This window comes from Molossus molossus, unplaced genomic scaffold, assembly GCF_014108415.1.
Source record: "Molossus molossus isolate mMolMol1 unplaced genomic scaffold, mMolMol1.p scaffold_m16_p_5, whole genome shotgun sequence".
Lineage (NCBI taxonomy): Eukaryota > Metazoa > Chordata > Mammalia > Chiroptera > Molossidae > Molossus > Molossus molossus.
The window spans coordinates 8,222,605-8,245,853 of record NW_023425388.1 but is presented as its reverse complement, the minus strand read 5'-3'; the positions used below and the strand labels follow the sequence as shown (position 1 = coordinate 8,245,853).

At 41.2% G+C, this 23,249-nt stretch overlaps 1 protein-coding gene across 1 annotated transcript in view; it reads right to left on the bottom strand.

The window, feature by feature from the left end:
* The window catches only part of DSCAM (DS cell adhesion molecule), a 575,021-nt gene that overhangs the window by 188,678 nt on the left and 363,094 nt on the right, over positions 1 to 23,249 (bottom strand). The window contains exons 7-10 of the mRNA XM_036242878.1: positions 22,528 to 22,824; positions 21,539 to 21,814; positions 12,234 to 12,512; positions 247 to 366 (exon numbers count right to left, since the gene is read on the bottom strand). Of these exons, the coding sequence (XP_036098771.1) occupies positions 247 to 366; positions 12,234 to 12,512; positions 21,539 to 21,814; positions 22,528 to 22,824 (972 nt within the window). The remainder of the gene's footprint in view (positions 1 to 246; positions 367 to 12,233; positions 12,513 to 21,538; positions 21,815 to 22,527; positions 22,825 to 23,249) is intronic.

Here is a 23,249-nt window from a genome sequence, read left to right as displayed (position 1 = left end):
ACACGCATCACTTGCCTTCCCATTCATGATCTTTCCCAGGGTGTATCATACAAGAACAGACACCTTCATGGTCTGAATAAAAACACTCAGGCTGACTCTTAGCGGTATATGTGAGAGAAAGAGACTTGGTAGAACTGGGGCATATCTACTTACAAGAAACATCTCTGGAAGAACTAAACATTCTCATCTAATTCCTTGGAATATACATATGTCTGGCAGATAACAAGCAAACAAGTAACTTCATACCTTTAGAGAATTTCCACACTATTGTGGGTACAGGATAACCCTCAGCTGAGCAATTGAGGATGACAGCTTTGCCATAAATCCCGTCCTGGTCTCGTGGCTGCACCACAAACTTGGGGGGAACTGAAAAGAGAGAAATGTCACCAGTAATTCAGACAAGATCACACTTAGTAAAGGTATGATTTTGAAAAATTCAATAATTTAATAAACATTAACACACAAAGAATGTTTTACATCTATGGGAAATTAAAAACGAGTGTTTGCCATTTGGGGCGAATTAGGGAAGCCATCTTATTGCAGGCAACTTTTTTCTTTATATCAATGAGCTTCTGCAGACGGAAGTTACTTTGCACTGGGGAAAACTAGACTCTTGGGTGTGGGAATTGGACGAAAGCAGGGGAATGTGACATTCTGTCTTTGATTTCTGTTTTGGAAAACCTTCAGGAATCCACTCCATGGAAAATAGAATCAGAACCACAATTTAAAGAAGAGATTAAACATATTTGCTCATCAAAGAGTAATTATTAAGAGTAAGTATTCCTCTTGGTGTGAACTGCTCAAAGCATTTAATATCTTTTCTTCCTGAAAGAGAAGGTGATAGGAGAATGCAAAAGCATTAAGAACACAGTATGCTGTTGAAATTCTCCCAAAAATCTGATGAAGACTCATAGACCATTATTCCTGATGTCAGCACCTTTCTGGGCCAAAGGGGGACTCTGGAGGCTAGTTGTAGTGAGGTACCATGATGGCTTTATAGTGTGCTATTTATAAAGCAGATTAAGTAGCTGCTTATTTTAGTGAGTTCTATGTGATGTCGAAAAAAATTCCATCCCTCTGCATGACATACACCTACACTCCATTGGAAACACACCTGCCAAGAGAAAGCAAATGCTTTGAGTTAAGGTATTGTGACTTAAAGAGTATCACAGTCTTCTCTTAAGGAGAAGATACAGATTTTTCTAGGAAAGGTAGCATCTGAGGGTGTTTGGATCTCAGAATCCTTTCCAGCAGATCAACACTTAATTATGGAATGGATTTTCAATAAGGCAGGATTATGTGAGGGGAAATGGATTAGGTCATATATATTACACATTTAGCAAATATGGATTCTCCTCCTCTCCTTTCCACAATTCCTTGGAAAGCTACTTGTCTGCCTGCAATATCCAGAATGCTTTATTCTGAAACAGAAATGTGGACCTCTGTGTACATGTAGATAGGAGTTCCAGCCACCAGATGGAATGACTGGGGGGGGCGGGGGGCGGGGGGAGATCAAAGACCAGATGAGCAAGGGGCTGAGACGCACATCGAAATGATGTGAGCCACAGTGAAGACCACTTTGGCCATAACAACGCCAAGGAGGAGGGAACACAGGAAGCAGCTGTCAGCGGAACCCACTGGTGCGTTTTGGGGAGAAACAACAGAGTGAAGGCGAGGAGGACAGAGCCGAGGGCAAGACAACCGGGGTGGCCTGCAGATCTGCTACTTGCAGCTGGATCATCTTGTGCAAGTTCGCAAGTGTCTTTTCACTTTAATTTCCTTGACGTAAATGGGGCATAATGACTTCACTCATCTTACAGGATTGGTGTGGGGATCAAATGAAATAAGATCATAAATGTTCTCAGAACAGTGCCTGGAAGGTATTAAGAGCTGCAGGAGTGAGTGCTGGTTAATTTAGAAAATGCAGGTATGTGCAGCTTTAACAACCAGCACGGTTCCCAACACACAAATTAAATAAGTCACACAGTCACTGGGTCTCTGCTATACTGCTTAACTAGTAAGCAGTTTCACTTCGTGTAGATGGTACTCTGAGACAAGTATATTTAATAACATGCAAATAGATTTGAAATAAGGTGATCAGGGAGGACTACCTCATGTTAAGAAAAATATTTTTAGTAAAAATGCTAGAGAATTTACAGAGCAAGGTTTTCTAATCAAAGTAATCCATCAACCTCAAGGATAAATGACAAAGTTTGAGACATCATGCCAGATTCTTTCTGTCCAGGTGGAAGCAAATATGCAGTCATCTACATTCTATGCTCTATTGGGCTCAAATTCTGCTAAGAGCAAGGAACCCCTTGTCAAACAAGCAGGGAACTAATCTCTTGCATTTCCTCTGGAAGAATGTCTCATTACAATTGACCCATGACCACTCCCCTTAATTTGTTTGTAATCCAAAGGATGTTACTTGAAAACTGATCAAAGAGGTTTGCATGGGAAATAACCACTGGCATATTGTAAGCGTAAGGTAATTACGGATGGAAATGGCCCATAAAATTCAGAATTATCTTTCGTATCCCTCTCGATCATCTCTTTGTATCAGATACTGACAATTCTTGGAAAATACATCACATATCCTCAAATTCTGTGTATTTTCTGTGTATGAGGTGTATGCAGGGTACATGATAAATCACCACATACCCTCTGCGTCTCTGGTTTCAGACCCCTGGGCTGGACAGTTGCCAGTCTACTACACCAAGACCTCGAGTCTCTCTTTGCTGTCTCAGGGCCTTCTCTGAAGTCACAAATGCTTTCTCACTTTCACTGATGCAACCCAGAAATGTGGGAGGCAATCGTACATCATTGAAGGACAGGAGATGGGATAAATGCCCTGTCTCTCCATCCTGCAAACCCATAGAACAATCTAGGGCATGTTCTATGCTTGTGCTTCTCAAACATTACAGGGTATCAGAATCACCCAGAGCTAATTAAAACACAAATTGCTGAACCCTATCCCCAGAAATTCTGACTCAGCAGATTTGAGGTGGGATCCAAGATTCTGTCTTTCTAATAAGCCCCCGGTGAGGCTGAGGCTGCTGGTCCAGAATCCACACCTGGAGAATCACTGTTCTTCATGATTCCTTGGAGGATTTCACCCTTGCAGTGTGCTCCATACCGGGGATATAATGGTCTCTGAGAAAGGAATGCTTCTTCTCTGAGAGCACAGAGCCTGATGTGGTAGACGGGCAATTAAACTGGCCATACAAAACACGCATGACCAAGATTGTGCTAGGATAATGCAGGGATCTGCGGAAACACTTACTCTCATCCACAGCATTAGAAAAGGTGCCCCAGTCTAAGTGGGCTTTGATCTGAGATGTAAACAATAAATAATAATAAGTGGGGATTCATTAAACAAAGAAGTACCAAACTATGTCTGAAGCCCCAGCAGCAAGAGTGATCATGTGGACCAGAGAACAGAGAGCCCCAGGTGCCCACAGCATCCATTGACTTATTAAAACAACTTCTATTGACTTTTCCTTTCTTTCTGATCTCATTTTTCTATATTCTCTCACTCTGGGCTGCAGGAACTACATTTCCAGCAAGTGATCCGCAGTTAATACTGCACCTCACACTCTGCTTTCAGAGGGGCTCAACCTGAGACAAGGCTGACAACGGCATTTATCTGGGTTTCTGAAGCAGCCTCCAAACTGGTCTTCCTGCCACCTACTGCTCCACTTGAATCCATTCTCCACACAGTGGGCTGGGGAATCTTTCTAAGATCCCAACTGATGACTGACCTCCCTGTTTACAACCATCAGTGCATTCCCATTGTTCCCTGACACAATCCAGATTCCTGCTGTATTCTGAAGGCTTTTTATGACCTGGGTCCTTGGTCTCCAGCTTCATCTCTTGCTGTTCCCCTCTTCCAAGCTTTGCTCCAGCCATTCTAAAATCTTCTCTGGTCCACATGATCACTCTTGCTGCTGGGGCTTCATACATAGTTTGGTACTTCTTTGTATAATGAATCCCCACTTATTATTTATTGTTTACATCTCAGATCAAAGCCCACTTAGACTGGGGCACCTTTTCTAATGCTGTGGATGAGAGTAAGTGTTTCCGCAGATCCCTGCATTATCCTAGCACAATCTTGGTCACGCGTGTTTTGTATGGCCAGTTTAATTGCCCGTCTACCACATCAGGCTATGTGCTCTCAGAGAAGAACCATTCTTTTCTCAGAGACCATTACATCCCCGGTATGGAGCACACTGCAAGGGCACAGAAAGCACTCTGTAAATACTTGTTGAATGGACAAATGAATACATTGATATTCTTATTATAGCTTATTAAATAGGAAAATAGACCTTGCCCAAACTGCCATGGCTTAGTTAATAACTCAGATCAGAGCGACCCCAGCACTCAAGGTCTTTGAGTAGGATGCACCCAGAAGTACCACTGACAGAAGAAAGCAAAGCACCATGAGAATTCTGGCCATGAGATGCCTTCAAGACTGTCACAATTTTGGCCAAAACTTATGATAAGACCAACAACTCAAAATTTGGGAAATTATATATTTCCCAAAGTTTCTGGTTTCCTCTTTTTAAAATTATAGCTTGGTTATCTTTTATTTTTGTAACAATTTATTTGGAATGCTATGGTGAGCATAGTTGCTGAGATAGTCAGTTTTCTAATAGAGAGACATTTCCAGTGGGGAAGAGGGTGATTAAAGAGAAGAAAGGGACATACATCTATCTGAAGCATATAGATGATGACAGATAGAGATAGAGATAGAAATATTCTAAAATACGCATAACCTGTCATGGGACTCACACATTCTGACAGTGTCTGACATCACACAGGGATTGCTTTGATAAAGTTTCCTGCTCACATTGCTTACAATGAGGGTTTTTAAAAATAGAGTGACCTTTGGCTTCATTTATTTATTAAAGGGAGAACAGTATGTTTACCATAAGACAGGTATTTTCAATGTTAGATATAGTCCAGTGTTTTATGTTTGAAATTCGTGGCATCCAGGAAGCTATATATTTCCAAAGAATGAATGTAGGGTTCCCTAGCTGTCAACAGGGATAAGGATTCTGTGTTGTTATTTTAAGGCAGAACAACTGAAAGCTATTGGGTGGTGTCAGCTGGAGAGGGGGGCATTGTGCATAAAAAGTGCCATCATCCATTGGATGGCTTGCAGTCAAGATGGTAATTGGTCAAAGGGTAGGTAAGGTTTAATTTACGACACTGGCAACTAAAATCCCATGACTTCCATCACATCCAGACTAGATAACCTGGCCCCTGCCTTCAACCCTTTCCCTCCTGCCCTACTGCACAGCGAGCACTTTGGTCTCGCGCTGTCCTTGGAACATGGCAAACTCCCTCCTGACTCAGGGTCTTTGTTCTGTTGGTTTGTCTGCCTGGGACTTGCTCCCTACGGAGAACTCTGTGACTTACCCTTTACCCTCTTACTCAGTCTCCCCTCTTCAGACTCTTCAGAATGGCGTACCTGTCCATACTATAATTCTGTCCTCTCACTAGCTTCATTTCCCATAGTACATGCAGATAGATACCTGACATTACTTGTCTATTTGTCTGTTGTCTCTCTCCTCCACTGGAATGTGAGTTTTATGGGGCAGGACTTGGTCTCTCTGTTTTGAGCACCCCCAATACTCTGAATATCTACTGTAAAATGTATGTTAATATGTATTTGTGGGAAGAATGAGTAGATGAATGAAGAAAAATGACAGCAAGGCTATGGTATCAAATATTGGATCAATAAACATAGCAACAAGATAGTAGACCTGTCTAATTTTACTTTACCTTGACAAATAAAGGTCAACAAAATCCTTTTAGATAGTGAATGTGTTTCTCTATGTGGCAACTCGTCATTAAAAGCCAGGGACAAAGAGACATCATAGGATGTAAAGAAGTGTGATTAAATCACAAATAAAGATCACGGTGTTGGCAGTCTCCTCTTGGTGGTGCACAGCCAACAACACAGACCAAAGGGCAGGTGGCTCTGTCATTAAGGCCTGTACTTCCCCCCCCAAATGGCTTCGTTAATGCCAAGGTCACCTGACTGCACATGACATTAGAGAGATCATTGGTTCACTGTTGGAGTAAGCATAGGGCACACACATAAGAGCTAAGAATTTTATTTTTTAACCCTCACCCGAGGACATTTTTCCATTTTTGTTCAGATATAGTGGGAGGGAGAGAGAGAGTGAGAGAAACATCGATGTGAAAGGGACACATCGAGTGGCTGCCTCCCACACGACCCAACCAGAGCTGGGGACAAACTGCAACCAAGGTACGTACCCTTAGCGGGAACCGAACCCGGGTCTCTCTGGACCGCAGGCTGACGCTCTAACCACTGAGCCAAACTGGCCAGGGCAGAGCTAAGAATTTTTTTTCACTCTTTTAAAAATATTTACCTTAGAACAGTTAAATTTATTTATTTATTTATTTATTTATTTATTTATTTATTTATTTATTTATTTTCTATCTTCAGATAGAGGGGGAGGGAGGTGGAGAGAAAGGGAAAGAGAGAGAAACATCGGCATGAGAGGGACACACTGACTGGTTGCCTCCTGTAGGACCCCAACCAGGGCTGGGGATGAACTGCAACCAAGGTATGTGTCCTTGACCAGAATCAAATCCAAGACTCATTGGTCTGTGGGCCGACGCTATAACCACTGAGCAAAACCAGCCAGGGCCAGTTAATTTATTTTAAATTAAGTTAAATCTTCCTAATGATCCAGGTCATAAAGAATGTGCTAAGCTTTATAATGACCCAAGGTCATGCAATGGTGACATAAAGAATAACTAGGAATCGGGCCCCAACTTCCATTTCTATCATACCTATTTATTCTATAGCTCAGATCAAATGTCTTGGTTATAGACTCCACCTCCCATAAGCAATTTATCCCCAACTGCTGCAGTTCCTTAAAAAATATATTATGCTTTTACTTTTTTGGCTATATTCCCAAGATCATTATTCTAATTAATTGCCTGATACTTGAATTACCCTGTGGCCTCTTTTATGCAATATGTCCTCAGTCATGTTCCAAAGTCATAGCTAATAGGTACTGAAATCATGATAAGAGGTAAAAGGAGGAAGAGAGCAAAGGTGGGAAGCAGAGAAAAGGTTTGGGAGTCAGGTTTACAGGCCAATGGGCCTTCCCTTAGATCTCTCTTTTTTTAATCCTGATCTGAGCATATTTTTCATTTATCTTCAGATAGAGTAGGAGGGGAGAGAGAGAGAGAAGGAAACGTCGATGTGAGAGAGACACATCAATTGGTTGCCTCCCACACGAGCCCGAGCAATGTCAGAGACTGAACCACAAAAGAAGTATGTGCCCTTGACCGGAATTGAACTTGAGACTCTGGTCCATAGGCTGATGCTCTAACTACTGAGCAAAACAGCCCAGGGCTCCTTGGCTCTTTTGTCTACAGAGCCATAGCCCATCAGCTGTTACTAGACGGGTCTTCCTCCCTCAAAGCAATTGGTTCAAGGAACTTTGTGGTTCCCCCACACTGCCTACAACTAGCACTTACTGGTTTAAGGCAACCAGCAACTGGGCAAACTCTCATGTGGTACAACACCTATGTCTTAACTGGAGGTGTTTATTCCTCACCAACCTTAGGAAATATGGTTGAACATCTCTGTTCTGCCTTTATTCATTCACAGAATAAAGAACAACTGGAGGGCCCTTCTACCAGCGAGGTGATTGGACCATGTCCTATTTAAAGTGTGACAGCATGTGCTTGAATCTTGCTTTGTTATTAAGATGGACAATCTTTGCTTTATAATTGGTATACTTAGTCCATTTACACTTACTGTAAGTATTGATATACTAGTGTTTATGTTTCCGATCAACTAATTAGTTTTTCATCTCTTTTTTGGTACTCTTTGACTCTTTTCCTAACTTTTTAATGCTTAAATGAATGTATTTTATTTATTTTTTTAAAACTTTTTTTCCAATGTATTGATTTTAGAAAGAGAGGAAGTGAGAGGGAGAGAGAGATAGAAACATCGATGAGAGAGAACATCAGCTAGCTGCCTCCTGCATGCTCTCCAGTGAGGATTGGGCCCACAACCTGGGCATGTGTCCTGACTGGGAATCGAACCGGCAACCTCGAACCGGCAACCTGTTGGTGCATGGGCTGATGCTCAACCACTGAGCCGCACCGGCCAGACTGAATACATTTTAATGTTCTCTTTTATCTGTTCTAGTGAATTAATATAGCTATACCTATTTGTTTCATTTTTTTTTTGGTAATTGATCAATAGTTTACAATGTAAATAACTAGCAGCATCTATGTTCAGAGATATTATACTACTTCATGCATGTGGAAAGAATATTACAACAGTAAAAGTCCATCTTCCTTCTTCCTGTCTTTTGTGATATTGTTGTTAAATATTTTATTTTGTATGTTATAATCACACAATAAAGTTTAATTGTTTAAATATCTAAATATTTTATAGAAAATAAAAATAATTTAAAATATTTTATATTTAGTCACACATTTTTCTCATCCAGAGATCTTCATTCCTCTTGTAGATTAGTTTCCACATCTGGATTTGTCTTCTTTTAGCTACAAGGACATTCTTTAATATTTATTTTTGTGAAATCTTGCTGGTATTTAATTCTCTCAAACTTTGCTTGTCTAAGAGGTCTTCATTTTACCTTTATCTATTTAATTTTAATTTTATTATTTAAATTAAATTAAATTTTATTATTTTATTTTTGATAGCATTATACATGTCCCCCAATTGATTTTTGAAGAATGCATCTTGCTGGTTATAGAATTCTACATTGACAATATTTTTTCTCCTCTTCTCCTTCCTTTCAGCACTTTAAAGATACTGTTTCATTCTTTTCTAGCTTGAATTTTTTCTGGTGAGTAGTCTAAAGTTTCCTTAATTGGCTCTTCTGTCTTTTATGAGTCTAATCTTTCTGGTAGTTTTTGATATTTTATCATTAGTTTTAAACAATTTTATTATGATGTACTATGGAATGATTTTTCTTTGTCCTTATTCTTGGGTTTCATTGATTGCTCTTATCTGTAAATATATATTTTTTATCACATTTGGAAAATTTCCAGTCAATTATTACTCAAATATATATTTCTCCTTCTCTCCTTCTGAGACTCTTACTAGGCATAGGTTGGACTTCTTGACATTGCCCCAAGTTCACTGAGGCACTGTTTACTGTTTTTTATTCTTTCAACTCTCAGTGAAAACATTTGGATATTTTTTTGCCCTCTTTTAAGTTCAGCAATTCTTTATTCGGTAGTATCCAATAGCCTATTAAATAGATTCAGTGAATTTCTTACTGGATATTTTAGATATTTTGTGCAGATTCCTTTCAGTACATTTTTTAAACTATACTCTCTTCTTGCATTCCCACTTTCACTCATTGCACACGTCTTTTCGTTTGCATTCTTGAATATAACAGCTGCTTTATACCTTGCCTGATAATGTCAACATCTGTGTGTTCAATTTCTTTTAATTTTTGTCTTTTTCCTTATGGTTTACAAGGCTGACGTTTTCTTGCTTCTTTGCATACCTAGCAACTGTGTGCCAGATATTGTGGACATTCTACGCTGTTAAGAGTCTGGATTTGGTTGTTTTGTTTTTAAGAGTGTTGAATGTAATTCTTGCAGAACGTTAAGTTAATGGTGGAGAAGTTTTATGCTGCCAAGGTTCTCTTTTGCTATTTTTATGGCTGGTCTAGGGTAGCCCTTATTCCAGGGCTAGATTAGCCCTATTCTTACCATGTAGCCTCTCTGAGATTTCAACTGAATTCCTCATGTGTTCTCTCCTCTGGTTAGTCAGAATCCCAACATTTTTCAGCACTGGGTAACCTCCAGAATTTTATTCATCTCACATACTACTGGGTTTTCTTCTCTGCTAGATTTCATGAAGTCTCACCATATGCATGTGAAGTGTAGTGATCAGCTAAAGACTCAGAGGAAGCCACAAACAAAATTTTAGCCATCGATTTTTGGACAGCTCCTCACTCTCTAGTACTCAGCTCTGCAAAATCCAGAGCCTCAGTAGTTCTAAGTTCCTAACTCTGTTTTCTGTACCCAGCAAGATCATTGGTGTTATCTTTTAAGTTCTGTATCCCATCGTGCTTTGGAGAGTGCTCCAGGCAGAAATCTGGGGTGAATTTGGAGTTAAACTCATATCTTTTCTTCTCTCAAGAATCACAGCCCTGTGCTGCCTATTCCACTGCCTGAAAATGGTTGCTTTATAAATTTTTGTCCATGCCTGGCCAGAGTGGCTTACTTGGTTGAGTGTCATCCCATGAACCAAAAGGTCACTTGGTTGAGTGTCATCCCATGAACCAAAAGGTCACAGGGCACATGTCTGGGTAGCAGGATAGATGTTTCTCTCTCTCGCTCTCACTCTCCCTTCCTCTCTCTCTAAAAACAATCAATAAAAACGTAATAAAAATACATTTTTGTCCAACTTTATGATTGCTTATGGTAGGAGAATAAATACATTACCTATTACTCTCCGATAGCCCCATTCAGTACATTTTTTAATGTGTGTTTTAAGTTAGTTGATCCAAAATCTGCCTCCCTGAAACTTCCAACCATTTCTGTTGGTTCTACCTTCTGGGGCTCCCCCATCCCACTGTGGTTATCACTATACCAGCTTGAACATATTCCACTGGTGTAAAGAATCCAATCCCAATTCATTAATTCAAAGAGTTTGGTAATATAATTATCTCTTTTCTACCCTGCCTCATATTTTCTCCCTCTATTGACTCGTTCCCATCAGCAGGCAAGCTCCCCTTGTCCCATGTCCATCTCTAACTTCTCCAATTTCTGCTTCCTGTCACAGCAACATGCCTGTAAATATGAACATTGCTGTTTTTTCTCCAGTTCCCATACACTCATTCATCCCCCTTTCGGAAGCCCACTAGTCAGGCATTTACCGCAGCATGCCCCTCCTCAAGGTGACATACACTATCCATCTTCCTGAAATCAATGCCCAATTACTGGATTTCCTCTTCTTCTGTTTCCAGTAGCATGTGGAATACTTAATTACTTACCTTTATTGATACATTTCCTACTTTTTTCAGGACCCCAAGTCCCCTGGATTTCCTCCTATTTCACTGGCTGCTCCTTACCCATCTCCTTTTCTGATTCCTCCTCTTATTCTGGAACCTGAAACACTGGAATGCCTTGGGTCTAGAACCTCTTGTTTCTCTCACATCATTGCTTCCCTTGTTGTAATTGCTACTCCTGCACCTTCTCCACTTACGTTGAAGACAAGTCCATTTGCCCTATTAGGTGACATATGCGCTTCATTATAAATTTCTCTTTGCCTCATTTGAAACATTCACTTAATAAACATGCTTTGTTTGCTTTGCCTCCAATATGTATTGCAAATTCAACTGCTTCTCATTATCACCTTCATTCAAGGCACTTTCGATCTTGCCTGAACTTAGGAAACAGGCTCTTCCCCACTATCCGGCTTTCTGGACCAGTCCATTCATTGCACAGCTGCTCGTGTAATAATTAAAAAGATAAATCAGGTCATGTCACTGACTGGTTACAATCACCAATGACTTCTCTTCGTATTTAGGAAAAAAAAAATCCAGACTTCTAAAGTACCTGCATATTCAAATTACCCAAGGTGCTAGGACTCAAAGGTGACTAAGTATCAGGATCAGCTTGGGAATTTTACAAGTTACTCAAGCCTGAGTTTCACCTCCAAAGATGATCATTTAATAAGCATGGGCTGCAATCCAGATATCAGGAAATTTTAAAGCTCCCCATATAATTTTAGTGTGTGACAAAATTTAAGAATAACATATAAGTATTTTTTGGAAAAAAACAACAACAACAACAATGTGCCAGACATCTGGGAGATGGGTCTACTCTCAAAGAGTGTGATTTAATTGGGGTTAGTCACCAGTGATGTCTTCAGTCTCCGAGGAGATTCTATGGACCTGGGTACTCAAGCTGGGTTAAAGGGGGAAAGCCCCATTTCACGAATTAAATCCTATAGCTCCCATGTCTTCATTCACACGTTTGTTTGCTGGTAATATTTTGAAACTTCATAATTTAGGGAGATAAAACCTGGACTTGGAGTTTAAGGGAGTACATCATTGATTTCTATAGTTGTGTATTTTTTTAAGGGATCACAGCAAATTTTATAAATTCTAGTTGTATTTTCATAATACTTCAAACAAACACCATGATGTGGCTGCTTAGACCCCAGGCATCCTACGTCTCTCACTCACCCCTCACTATTAGCTGGCTTTGGTGCTCCACCGCTGCTGCCTCGTTCCGGGCGATGCAGGTGTAATTCCCATTATGCATCAGGGAGAGGTTGGAAATCCTTAAGGAGCTGGTGAAGTCGATGTTGTCAATGGTCACCCCAAGGCTTGCTGGGATTGGCCGGCCATCCTTCTGCCAGGTGATCGTGATGGGTAAGTCCCCTGAGACCACAACGCATGGGATGAAGACACGCTGTCCGATGGAGAATCTTGGAAACTCAAAAGGCTGGATAAAAGGTGGAACTGCAAGAAAAGGGGAAAAGGTAACAGAGAAAAGATGATAATGAGCTGTGTAAATATTCTACATCCCTTTTCCTTTTGCGTGGCATTGAGAGATTTGATGTAAGCTTAATTAAAATAAACATATGTGTTAAACATGCATCAAAGGTTATACATTCACAGAGGATTAACAATGTAGCTTGAATCTACATCCTAAAACAAAGGCCACAGAAGACCAGGAGCTTAAGAAACGCGAAAAGCCCTACGAGGGACATGTGAAACAAAGGCAGCAAGGAGAGTAATTTTTCAAACACATGTAAGATAACTCAAGGCCCAAACCGGAGATTATAGCAAAAACAGGTTAATCAACAATTCTATTGGATAATGTTAACATTCAGTTTAGTAACTGATCAATGAGGGGAATTTTTCAAAGATATGATTATTAAATTTAATCAAACACACACAGAAAATTTATGCCCAACAATATAAGAAAAACATACTTAAAAAAAAAAAAAAGAAATATCCATGGAGAAAGCTTTAATACATTTCACAGTACTAAAATTGTCTCTGACCCCACCACCATGGTATCTTGGTATGTGGGAAAAAGTGGAAAACATGGGTCATTCAGTAAATGGAATGAGAAAAATGAACTCGGTACATAGAGAAAGATAAAATTGGTCGCCTGCTTACTGTATCTACAACTCTCAGTGTAGATTAAAGACCTAAAGTGGACAGCGGGAATATAGATATAGAATAAATATTGAAAAACATGGAGTAATGTTTCTTTCATGGGCTCAGAGACTGTTTAATCAAGATCCCACTGAAGGCAATCAAAGACTAAGAGGCAACTGTCTTAGAAAAGATGCAATTTAGAGAACAGTAATCTGAGATATTTCTTCTAAAAATAATTAATAAAGACTTTCCTTGAAGAAATATACCAGCTTCATTTTCTGGGATAAAAGGAATCGAATCGCCGTGCGTTCTACCTCCAGGACAAACGTGCCCGGAGGAGGCTGAGTTGCAGCTCGGCTCTGACGTCCTCATGAAAAGGAAAGACCATCTCTTCCGTGCACAGGCCAGGTAGTGAGCACATTCAAACATGGGTCCTTCTTCAGTAGTTTAGAAAGAAGGGCGAGTGAAAATCCCCCACCTTATCAGCCTTCTTTTTTCACTTCAGGATATGAAATGAACCGAGAGAATTTAAATTCCCAATTGAAATCGTAAATTGCCACAAAGGAATTACACATCCGATGTATTACATTTACGTTCGCCTACTAGGTCTATTTTCCCTCGTATTATTCATAATGGAGACGATGCATTCCCTAAGTAGTTGCTGAAAATCAATATAAAAATTTTGCAATTGACTAAAATTTATGGCCACACAAGACCCCAGCAAATAGAACCCTAAATTAAACATTGCTCAACTTTAATGAGGCACCTTAAGAGAAAAATGACCTTTAAATGCTGTTTCCTATAGATTGCGTTGTAAACAACTCCAGTAGCTAGAGAGGTGACAGTGGAGGAAGGAAAGGGATGCGGAGAGAAAGATTCTTCAGCCCCGACAGAGATGGGTTTGGACCTGGTGGAAGTTGACAGTGGAACTGACGGTTGGAACAGCCAATGAGCAAATGTCAGAAGTGAGAGTGAGTGACACTGCCAAGGTCGTTTCCAGGCACAGAGCTGGACCTCTGCCTGGGCCACATGACATTCACCGCCAAGAGCCCCTGAAGATCAATGTCAACAGAAGGTGGCGTCCCTGGCCACTCAAGTAGAAATAGGCAAAGAGCAGACCTATTCTCAGCACCATTTTAAATGTGCATCCAGCCCTGGCCGGTTTGGCTCAGCACTTAGAGCACCGGCCTATGGTCCAGAGAGACCCGGGTTCAGTTCCCGCTAAGGGCGCGTACCTTGCAGTTTGTCCCCGGCCCTGGATGGTCGTGCGGGTGGCAGCCACTCGATCTGTCCCTTTCATATCGATGTTTCTCTCTCTCTCTCTCCTCTTCCTCTCTCTCCCTCCCACTCTCTCTGAACAAAAAATGGAAAAATGTCCTCGGGTGAGGATTAAATAAATAAATAAATAAATAAATAAATAAATAAATAAACAAATAAATAAAAATAAATGTGCATTCATTTCCCCGACGGCACGAACAGGATCTGCGGGAATGCTAGGATGACACGCAGGACACTGGCATGACAGAAAGCTGCAGTGGAAGCAGAATTTTTATGTGCCATTGGGCAGAACCTTGTCCCTGTTAGGCTGCAGAACACAAGGGCTCACTGCCCTGGGAGCTAGAAATATCACCAATAACACTTACTCCTTCCTTTAGTTTGAAGCAGGCCATGGTATAAATTCCTCTTAAACTAGAATGGGAAAGTGCTACAAATACAAAATAGACATAAAGCATGAAAGCTGATGCTCATGATTGCTTTCTTTGCGTTTCTAGCATCGTCATTTCATCACATTATTGGCAAACATTAATTTTAAAAACCCATACAATATAATTCTTCTTAGACACTCCTGCCCACTCTGTTTCAACTCTCTCTCCACCAATTGTAGCCTTCCAAATCCATATTTCAAAGTTCCCATGGTCTGAATTCACAACGGTGGTCCATAAACACTTTACCGAACCACATCCTTCCTAAGACTTTCCCAAGCCACTGATAGTTCAGGTTCCATAGCTCAGCCTCTCCATCACCCGGACCAGAACTTCTGGACTCATCTTGGGTTTTACCCACCCTCGCTCACCAAATCCATTCCTTCTTTTTTATCTTTCTAATTTAACTAATTCTCTCTCTCTCTCAAATTAGACCCTCAATATCTTTTGCCCTTACTTAAAATGATCTTCTTTCTTTATTTTTTAAAAAATCTTCTTTCTGGGTTCTTTGCCCCAATTTCTTCTCTCTTCAACCCTAGCTTCCCACTGCAATGCAAATTACTTTTCGCAACCACCCCACAGAGTCTGAAGTCCCAAGATGTGTATTTGAGTGTTGACTACGTTACCGAACAAACTTGAGCAAGTCCCCTGCTCTCTCTCATTCTGTTTCTCTGGTTATGTCTTATCTACATCACAGAGTCATTGCAAGTATTCATTAAGGTTACACATATGAATGTGTTTTGTAAACTATAAAGTTTAACATAAATATAAATAGAAGGTGACAATTTTATCTAGCAGCCAATTAACTTTCCTGGCAGCGTTGGTCCCTAGCAATTAGAACACTCAATTAGTCACTGTTCAAGTTCAATGTGGCACCTACAACGCGAAGGAAAAAGCACGGAAGTGTGTTAACTATAACACTGCTGTTAAATTGAAGAGAAAGAAGGGGGTTTGACTTCGTTTCCCCCAACACATGTGAAGGCAGCAGAGCTGGGCTTCCATTCAGTGCACACGGGTCCGAACTGCGTACGTTTCAGCATCAGCAATCATTAACACCTTCTCTACCCCAGCCTTTGAGTTTTTGCAAATTTCCAAGTCATGAAGCAAAAGAATCAAAGGGCCATGACTATTACGAAAAAAGACATGACTGAATATACTATTGTTTCCAAATGCCATCTAAATTCTCATGTGCGGACACACACACACATGCACGCACACACACACACACACGCACTCACGCGCACACCTCTATTCAGTTTTAAGGACTAGCCTCCTGGAAACAACATAAACATCGCTTGGTCTTTTTTTTTTGCAGCATTTTTGATGCAAACAAACAGGCCCTCTTCCAAGGATGTCACCTTTGCAGGCATCACACTTGTGCTTCTAAAACGATCTGCAAAAAGTATCCGCTGTGAAAGTCTAACAGAAAAGGTAACCGAACTGGATTGCCATGAAAGACTGTCTTCAGCCCTGACCCACAGGCAGAGTCAAGACTCTCAGTCTTTTCCTATAATTCAGTTGATCCCTCATCTTCCCCTTTTTCATAATTGAAAACAGTAAAGATTAGCAATTTTTTAAAAAGCTTGGATGGATGACCATCTTGACCACTGGAGCGTGTGATTTGATTTATACATTTCGTTTCACATTTCCGTGTGCAGAAGTCAATCTGGTTACGGCCTTTCTAATAACATTGGGTAAAGGCTAAAACCGTTAATGGTGTGTGGCTGTTATGATATATTGAAAGTCAGAGGTTTTCTTAAGCAAGAAATGCAAGTGGTATCTTAAACTAAGTTACTCTCAATATCTTTGCTAGGGTTCAATACATGTGAATACGACAAAAGAAAAAAAAAAAAAGGATGCCCTATGCTAACATATAAGAATCCAGAATTTGTTATTTTTTATCTGGGAAGTCCTACACAGGCTTAAACAGGCTTAACCCTATCCACCCAGCCTGCGATTTCCTCTTTCAATCTGTACAGCTTCGCTTGTCCACACAGAAAAGATGAAATTAAATAAAAGTCATGTAGCACATCTTGCAGGATTGCTAGGCAACAATTGCATTTAGTTTAGAAATGCTCCTGCAAGTAGAAGAAAACATGTTTTGAAGCAATGATTAGCAAAAAGTATTATAGGCTCTCTCCTCTGCCCAGATGTTCACAATAAACTAATTTGCATCCAATGAACACCAAACGAGCACATATTTTTTGAGCAAGTGCTGTATTTCCAGTTCTTGGCAAACCCATGGTTAAAGCTTTTCTAAGCAAATGTTTGTGAGTGTGTGACATTCTCGTAAGAGGGGAGCCAAGGTTTCACCTAGAAGACTGCAGGGGATGAGTCTGGCTGATTTGGTGGTTGTAAGGTTCATGGAGAGCTTCGGTTTCACTATAATCTTGCACTTGGGGGGCATTCTGTTCTCTTTGTCTGTCTGCTTTGATTGCCACACCTCATATCCTCCTTCCCTCCGCCTCCCCAGCCCTCTCTATTAGCAGTCTTTGCTGGGCTTCCCTTGCCTGCTATTGTTCTCATCGCTGGGGGTCGGTCTCTTTTAGGGAGAATGCTTAGCGATTGGATACACTGTATCTTCTGAGGTAGTGATCTGCTCGGTCGTTCTCTACTGAGCACAGTTTAATAAGTAAAGTGAACACACACTCTTAAAGTCACTATCACGCTGGTTGGTATTTTAATTCACTATCTTATTGTCTGTTGTTTTCATTGTCCTCCTTCTCTTGGTAGCTCAAGTTTGTCCCTGGCAGAAAGGTGTGGGTGGAGAGAGGCAGCGGATTCAGGAACCGCTCAGCTTTGGCCACAGTGATTGGTCCAGGAATGGGCCAATGGCCTACAGAGAACCAACCAGAGTCCCTCCTTAAAACTGGCCTCTGTGAACTGGTCAGGGCAGGGCTCTCTTCCTTCCCACAGTAGGTTGTGGGCATATGAGGTCAGAGATAGCCAGGACCAAGTGACCTGCCACATACGGAGAAGTTGCTCTGAATGAACTAAGCCCGAGTGCCTGGGGAGCACCACAGAGACAGAGAGAAGGTTCAGATGGTAATTCGGGGTTTAAATCAGGCCTCCACTCTCTCAGCTCTTCCCAAAGATGGTTAAATATGCCCTTCAAACTCCACCCGTATCTCCCCAACGCACGAATTGCTGTTAGGCTAGTTTGATTCAGCTTTCTGTACTTTGTAATCGATAAGGTCATGGTCAATACATTGATGCATCTAATCTAGAGAATTAAAGAGAGGCATTTAAATTTCAAGCAGTCCTGGCCTGTATTTTTGTCAGACTTTATCTCAGTTTTAATGTGAATCTGACGAAAGAAGTTATAAGTCTGTTTATATGAAGTTAAAATCTGCAGTGAGGTGTACCAAGTCCCTTGGTGGTCACACCTAGACCTGTGGCCTTACACATTATCTATATCTCTACACATGATCTATTCCTGATTTCTCCAAATCTACAGCCCAGATTTCTTTTTTTTTTCTTTATTGATTTTTAGAGAGAGAGGAAAGGAGAGCGAGATAGAAACATTGATGAGAGAGAATATTGATTGTCAGCATTCTGCATGCCCCCCACTGGGGATCGGGCCCACAACCTGGGCATGTGTAGACTGGGAATCGAACCGGCGACCTCTTGGTGCAGGGGTCGACGCTCAACCACTGAGCCACACCGGCCGGCTACAGCCCAGGTTTCTAAATGTCACTTTCTCATGTATTCAACCTCCTACCTAACAGACCCACTTGCTTGTCTAATGTATATTTCACCCTCAACACACTAGCCACTGGGCTTCTAATTTCTCCCCTTCATCTTCCTCACTGCGCCTCTTGCCCTCCCTGCTGGTGGCGGAGCTGTTCTGCCCATTGCTCAGGCCGACATTTCGGGGTTTTCCTTCCATCGTTATTTCTCTCAGGCCCACATCCGTCCATTAGGAAATCTGACTGAAGAGGCCTTACAAATGCGTCCGGTATCTGTCTTCTGTTTGCCACCTCCCCTTCTCCTCTCTGGTCCAAGCCTCCCCATCTGGCACCTGGATTCGCTTTCTAACAGGCCCCCCTTTACTGCAACACTGAGCACCGGAATCAGAGTATCATTTAAAAACCTAACTCAGGCCCCGTGGCTGCTGTTTAAAAGCGTCCGATAAATCCCCCATCTCACTCAGAGGAACAGCGAAGTCCTGATAACCCGGCCCCGGTGTGCTAGGTCACACGGGAGATGACCCGCTAATGCTGACCTGGCTGCCTGCTCGCTCCCCCGTTCACTCTGGTCCAGCCTCCCTGTCTCCCTGCCCTTCACCGAGCTTCTCAGGAGCATTTCTGATGGTTTGCTCTCTGTTGCCTTTGCCTAGTGTTCTTTCCCAGTTACCTGTTTGGCTCTCTTGAACTCCCTTATATCCTTTCTTAAATCTTACCTTCTAGAAGAAGCCTTCCCTGACCAGCCTGTTAAAACTGCAAATCCCCAACCCCCAAGCTGTCCCACTCACCAGCTCTTTCTCACCAGGTAACTGTAACTATAACGAAAGACCGCACTAAATGACATTGTTTTTATGTGGCAGCCCGGGCAGAGGAGCTGGAAATGCATATACTGCATAATAGATGCCTAAAAGCAAACAATTCCTAAAAACAAAACTATTTGGTGATATTGTTTCCTGAAATCATAGATGATTGGTCATAAGAGCCAATAAATTCTCCTATGGGGCATAAGCTAGTCTGAATTGGTTTCTGTCACGTAAAATCAAAAGGATCGAGATTAATACATCGATTTATGTTGGCCTGGAAAATTATTGGAATATAAGTTAATGATTCAAATGGCCTTTGTTTGAGTTTTTGTCCTCTAAAAAATTGAAATGAAAATATTTATGGATATCTAATGGCCATACTTCTGGCAATTTTTCTGAAAGAAGTAATCTTTTTTTTTTTTTTTTGGTTTATCCTCACCCGAGGACATTTTTCCATTTTGTGTTCAGAGTGGGAGGGAGAGAGAGAGAAGCATCGGCATGAAAGGGACACATTGAGTGGTTGCCTCCCGCACAACCCAACCAGGGCCAGGGACAAACTGCAATTGAGGTACATGCCCTTAGCAGGAACCAAACCCAGGTCTCTCTGGACTGTAGGCCGATGCTCTAACCACTGAACCAAACCAGCCAGAGCTGAAAGAAGTAATATTAAAAGCAGACAAAGACCAATGTATAAAGAAATTCATTTGATGCGTCATTCATAATGGCTAAATATTAGACATAAAATAAATGTTTAGCACTGGAATACATATTTTCAAAATGTAGTGGCAGACCCCTAGGGATCTCTGAGACCACTTTAAGGTTTGCGAGAAGTTAACCATTTTCATAATAATACTAAGATGTTATTTGTCTTTTTCAATGTGTCGGCATTTGCATAGATGTGCAAAATTAATGGGAGTAAGACTGCTAGGTTAGCAGTGACATCAACATGTGCGAGTAGTCATGTACCGTTTACTACCATACACTCCCAGTTGTATTTTAAGACAATTTTATTTAAGAACACTTGATGAAACCAAAAAAATACTAATTTTAATAAATCTTGACCCTTGAATTCATGTCATTTGTAATATTCTCTGTTCTAAAAAAATGGTTAGAATGCACAAAGCAAGTCTGCTACTTACTGAGTGGGAATATTAAATTGAAGCAAAGTACTTGTGTATTTGTTTGAGTTACAAGCTCAACTAGCCACTTTTTTCCCCCCCATGGAATTCCATCTGTTCTTTAAAGAATGGCTACCTTAAAACTATAGTTATTGAGGCTTGTATAATTGACAGGAATTTTTTGTAAAAGGAAAAAAAAATGAATTTGTTGCTCCTATGATTATAACTGATTGTGTTTGTTGCAAATAATAAAATTCAAGCTTTCAAGCAAAGAAAAAAAAAAAAGAATTTTGTTCCAGTTAGATTCTAAAAGAATTCAGTTTAAGGAGTTTTTAGGAAAATAAAGATGTTTTAAACTTATCTGTCAGACAACTAGATAAGCAAGTCAATGCTGTGTTTTGTTTTTTTTCTAGGATAATATTAAGAATACATGTCTTCTGGAACACCAAGCCAGAAATTCGTATGAAAGGAAAGATATATGGACCACAGGTTTTGTGAAGATGCTATAGTAAAGAAAATGAAAACAATATAAAAAAATTAAAAAGCCCTGGCCAAGTAGCTCATTTGGTTAGAGTGTCATCCCAATGTGCCAAGGTTGTATGTTTGATCTCTAGTCAGGGCACCTGCAAGAAGCAACCAATGAACGCATGAATAAGTGGAACAACAAATCACTGTTTCTCTCCCTCTCTCAGTCTCTCGCACTCTCAAATCAATAAATAAAAATTAGCCCAGCTGGTGTGGCTCAGTGGTTGAGCATCAACCCAGGCACCAAGAGGTCACCGGTTTGATTCTCAGTCAGGGCACAATCCCCAGTGGGGTTGTGCAGGAGGTGGCCAATCAACGTTCTCTCTCATTGATGTTTCTATCTCTCTCTCTCTCTCCCTTCCTCTCTCTCTAAAATAAATATTAAAAAAACCAAATGGAACATCTAATATAACATATCATTCCTCAGTCTTTATAACTGAGGAATATAACTGTCTTATTCTAAATACGCAGATTCTTAGATCCTGTTCCTAATTGTTGAAACAGCTGAGTAATGGGTGAACTGAGTGGTGGCCGCAGCCTTACCTTTGACTGTCACATGGACACTCTGGCTGGTGGAGAGCTGTGGTTGAACCAGCACGTTGCACGTGTACTCTCCCTCATCAACTTCCTTCTGCACATCTGAGAGTTTCAGAGTCCCATTGTTCTCAAATGCCACTTGGCGGTGGTTAAAAGGAAGCAGATTAGAGTTCTTGTACCACTTGATGGAGTAATAGGGATAGCCAATCACACGGCAGTGAATGTATGTGTCCCGCCCTGCTATTGCTGTGATATTTTTCATTGGTCGAATACTTGCAGGCCCTGGAGAGACACAAAGAAACTCTTGAAAATAATTTAAGGGTACATCTTATGTGTGGAAACTGGTATACTTTTCCTTGAGTTAAAACTGTAGGTTATTTTCACGTAAGGACTTCTTTTTCAATGAACTTTTCCTGCACTTGGCATTTTCTCTATGATGGCTTCATTTCCTTTTAGTTGCATTCCTTTCAAATGAACTGAAGGAGCGTTAAATGCTTTAATTATCGACCCCTTCTATTAAAATGGTTTGAATGATCCGACAGAGGGCAATTTAAGCGATGAAGAGTGACTAGTCTGTACTGAACATGCTCTTTCTGGGTAGACACCGGGGGCCACTCAGTGGGCGAACTCTCTAGATCATGGAGATGGAGGTTATGCTGTGGCACTATGAATGTGAGTTAGACACCGTGTCCGTGAAGCTCTACCATGAACGCTGTAGAACAGGAGAGGGGGAGGGACGAGCATGCAGAGCACAAACCAGGAAAGGACACATAAAGTGGACACATCGGAGTAAAACAGGAGAACAAGCTGACTAAAGAAACCAAAAGGCCATTTCCAACAGTATCCCGGTCAGTGCCATTCCTAAGTAGGAAGGAAATGGGAAGGGACAGCTACTCCGTTCCGGCATTCCAAGACCCCGCTCGGTGCATGCAGAAACCTCCTTCTCCACTACAATGAATTATGTGTGTTTTTTGAGGAGCTGATTTGACAAGCACCTCTTACGTTTATTCGAGCCTGGTACAGGACGACGCCCGCCGAGTTGTTGGCGGTGCAGCGGTAGACGCCCCCGTCTCGGACCTGAGAGCTGGAGATGTTCAGGTAGCTGACCACGTTTCCCTCCGACGTGATCATCTGGCTGATGCGGTGACCGCCACCCTTGAGAATCGGGTCGTCGTCCAGGGTCCACGTGATTGTGGGCAGCGGCGTGCCCTTCACGTTGCACATGAGGGAAACCGGCTCTGCTGGACTCACCACTTTTTCACTAAAGGCAGAAATAATTTTGGGAGTTCCATCTGCAGGAAGACAAATTATGGAAGCGAGTTGCACATAAAGATAACTAAACAACTTCCAAGTATGTTTATTTAATGACAGGGAGGTCGATGTGGTGTTTACTAACACTATAAAAACTGGTTTAATTGATAAAACTAAGATTCCCATTAGGACTAGATTTCATTTGCAAAATAGGTCAACACCTCATCAGCAAGCTTGAATAGATCACTTATATATTTCCTGGTTTTCATAAGAATGATGATAAAACCCAGTTATTCATCTTAAACAATGTCAGCTCCCAAGGAGTCTACAATTCAAAACTGGATGCTCCCACCCAAAATTATAGACACAGAGGGAATCCGTACCCCCAAACCCTTCCTTGAGCTTTCCAGTTCTCCCCAGTTCATTAGGGATTGCTCACTGGGGAACCGTTTAGAGGAATAAAGGA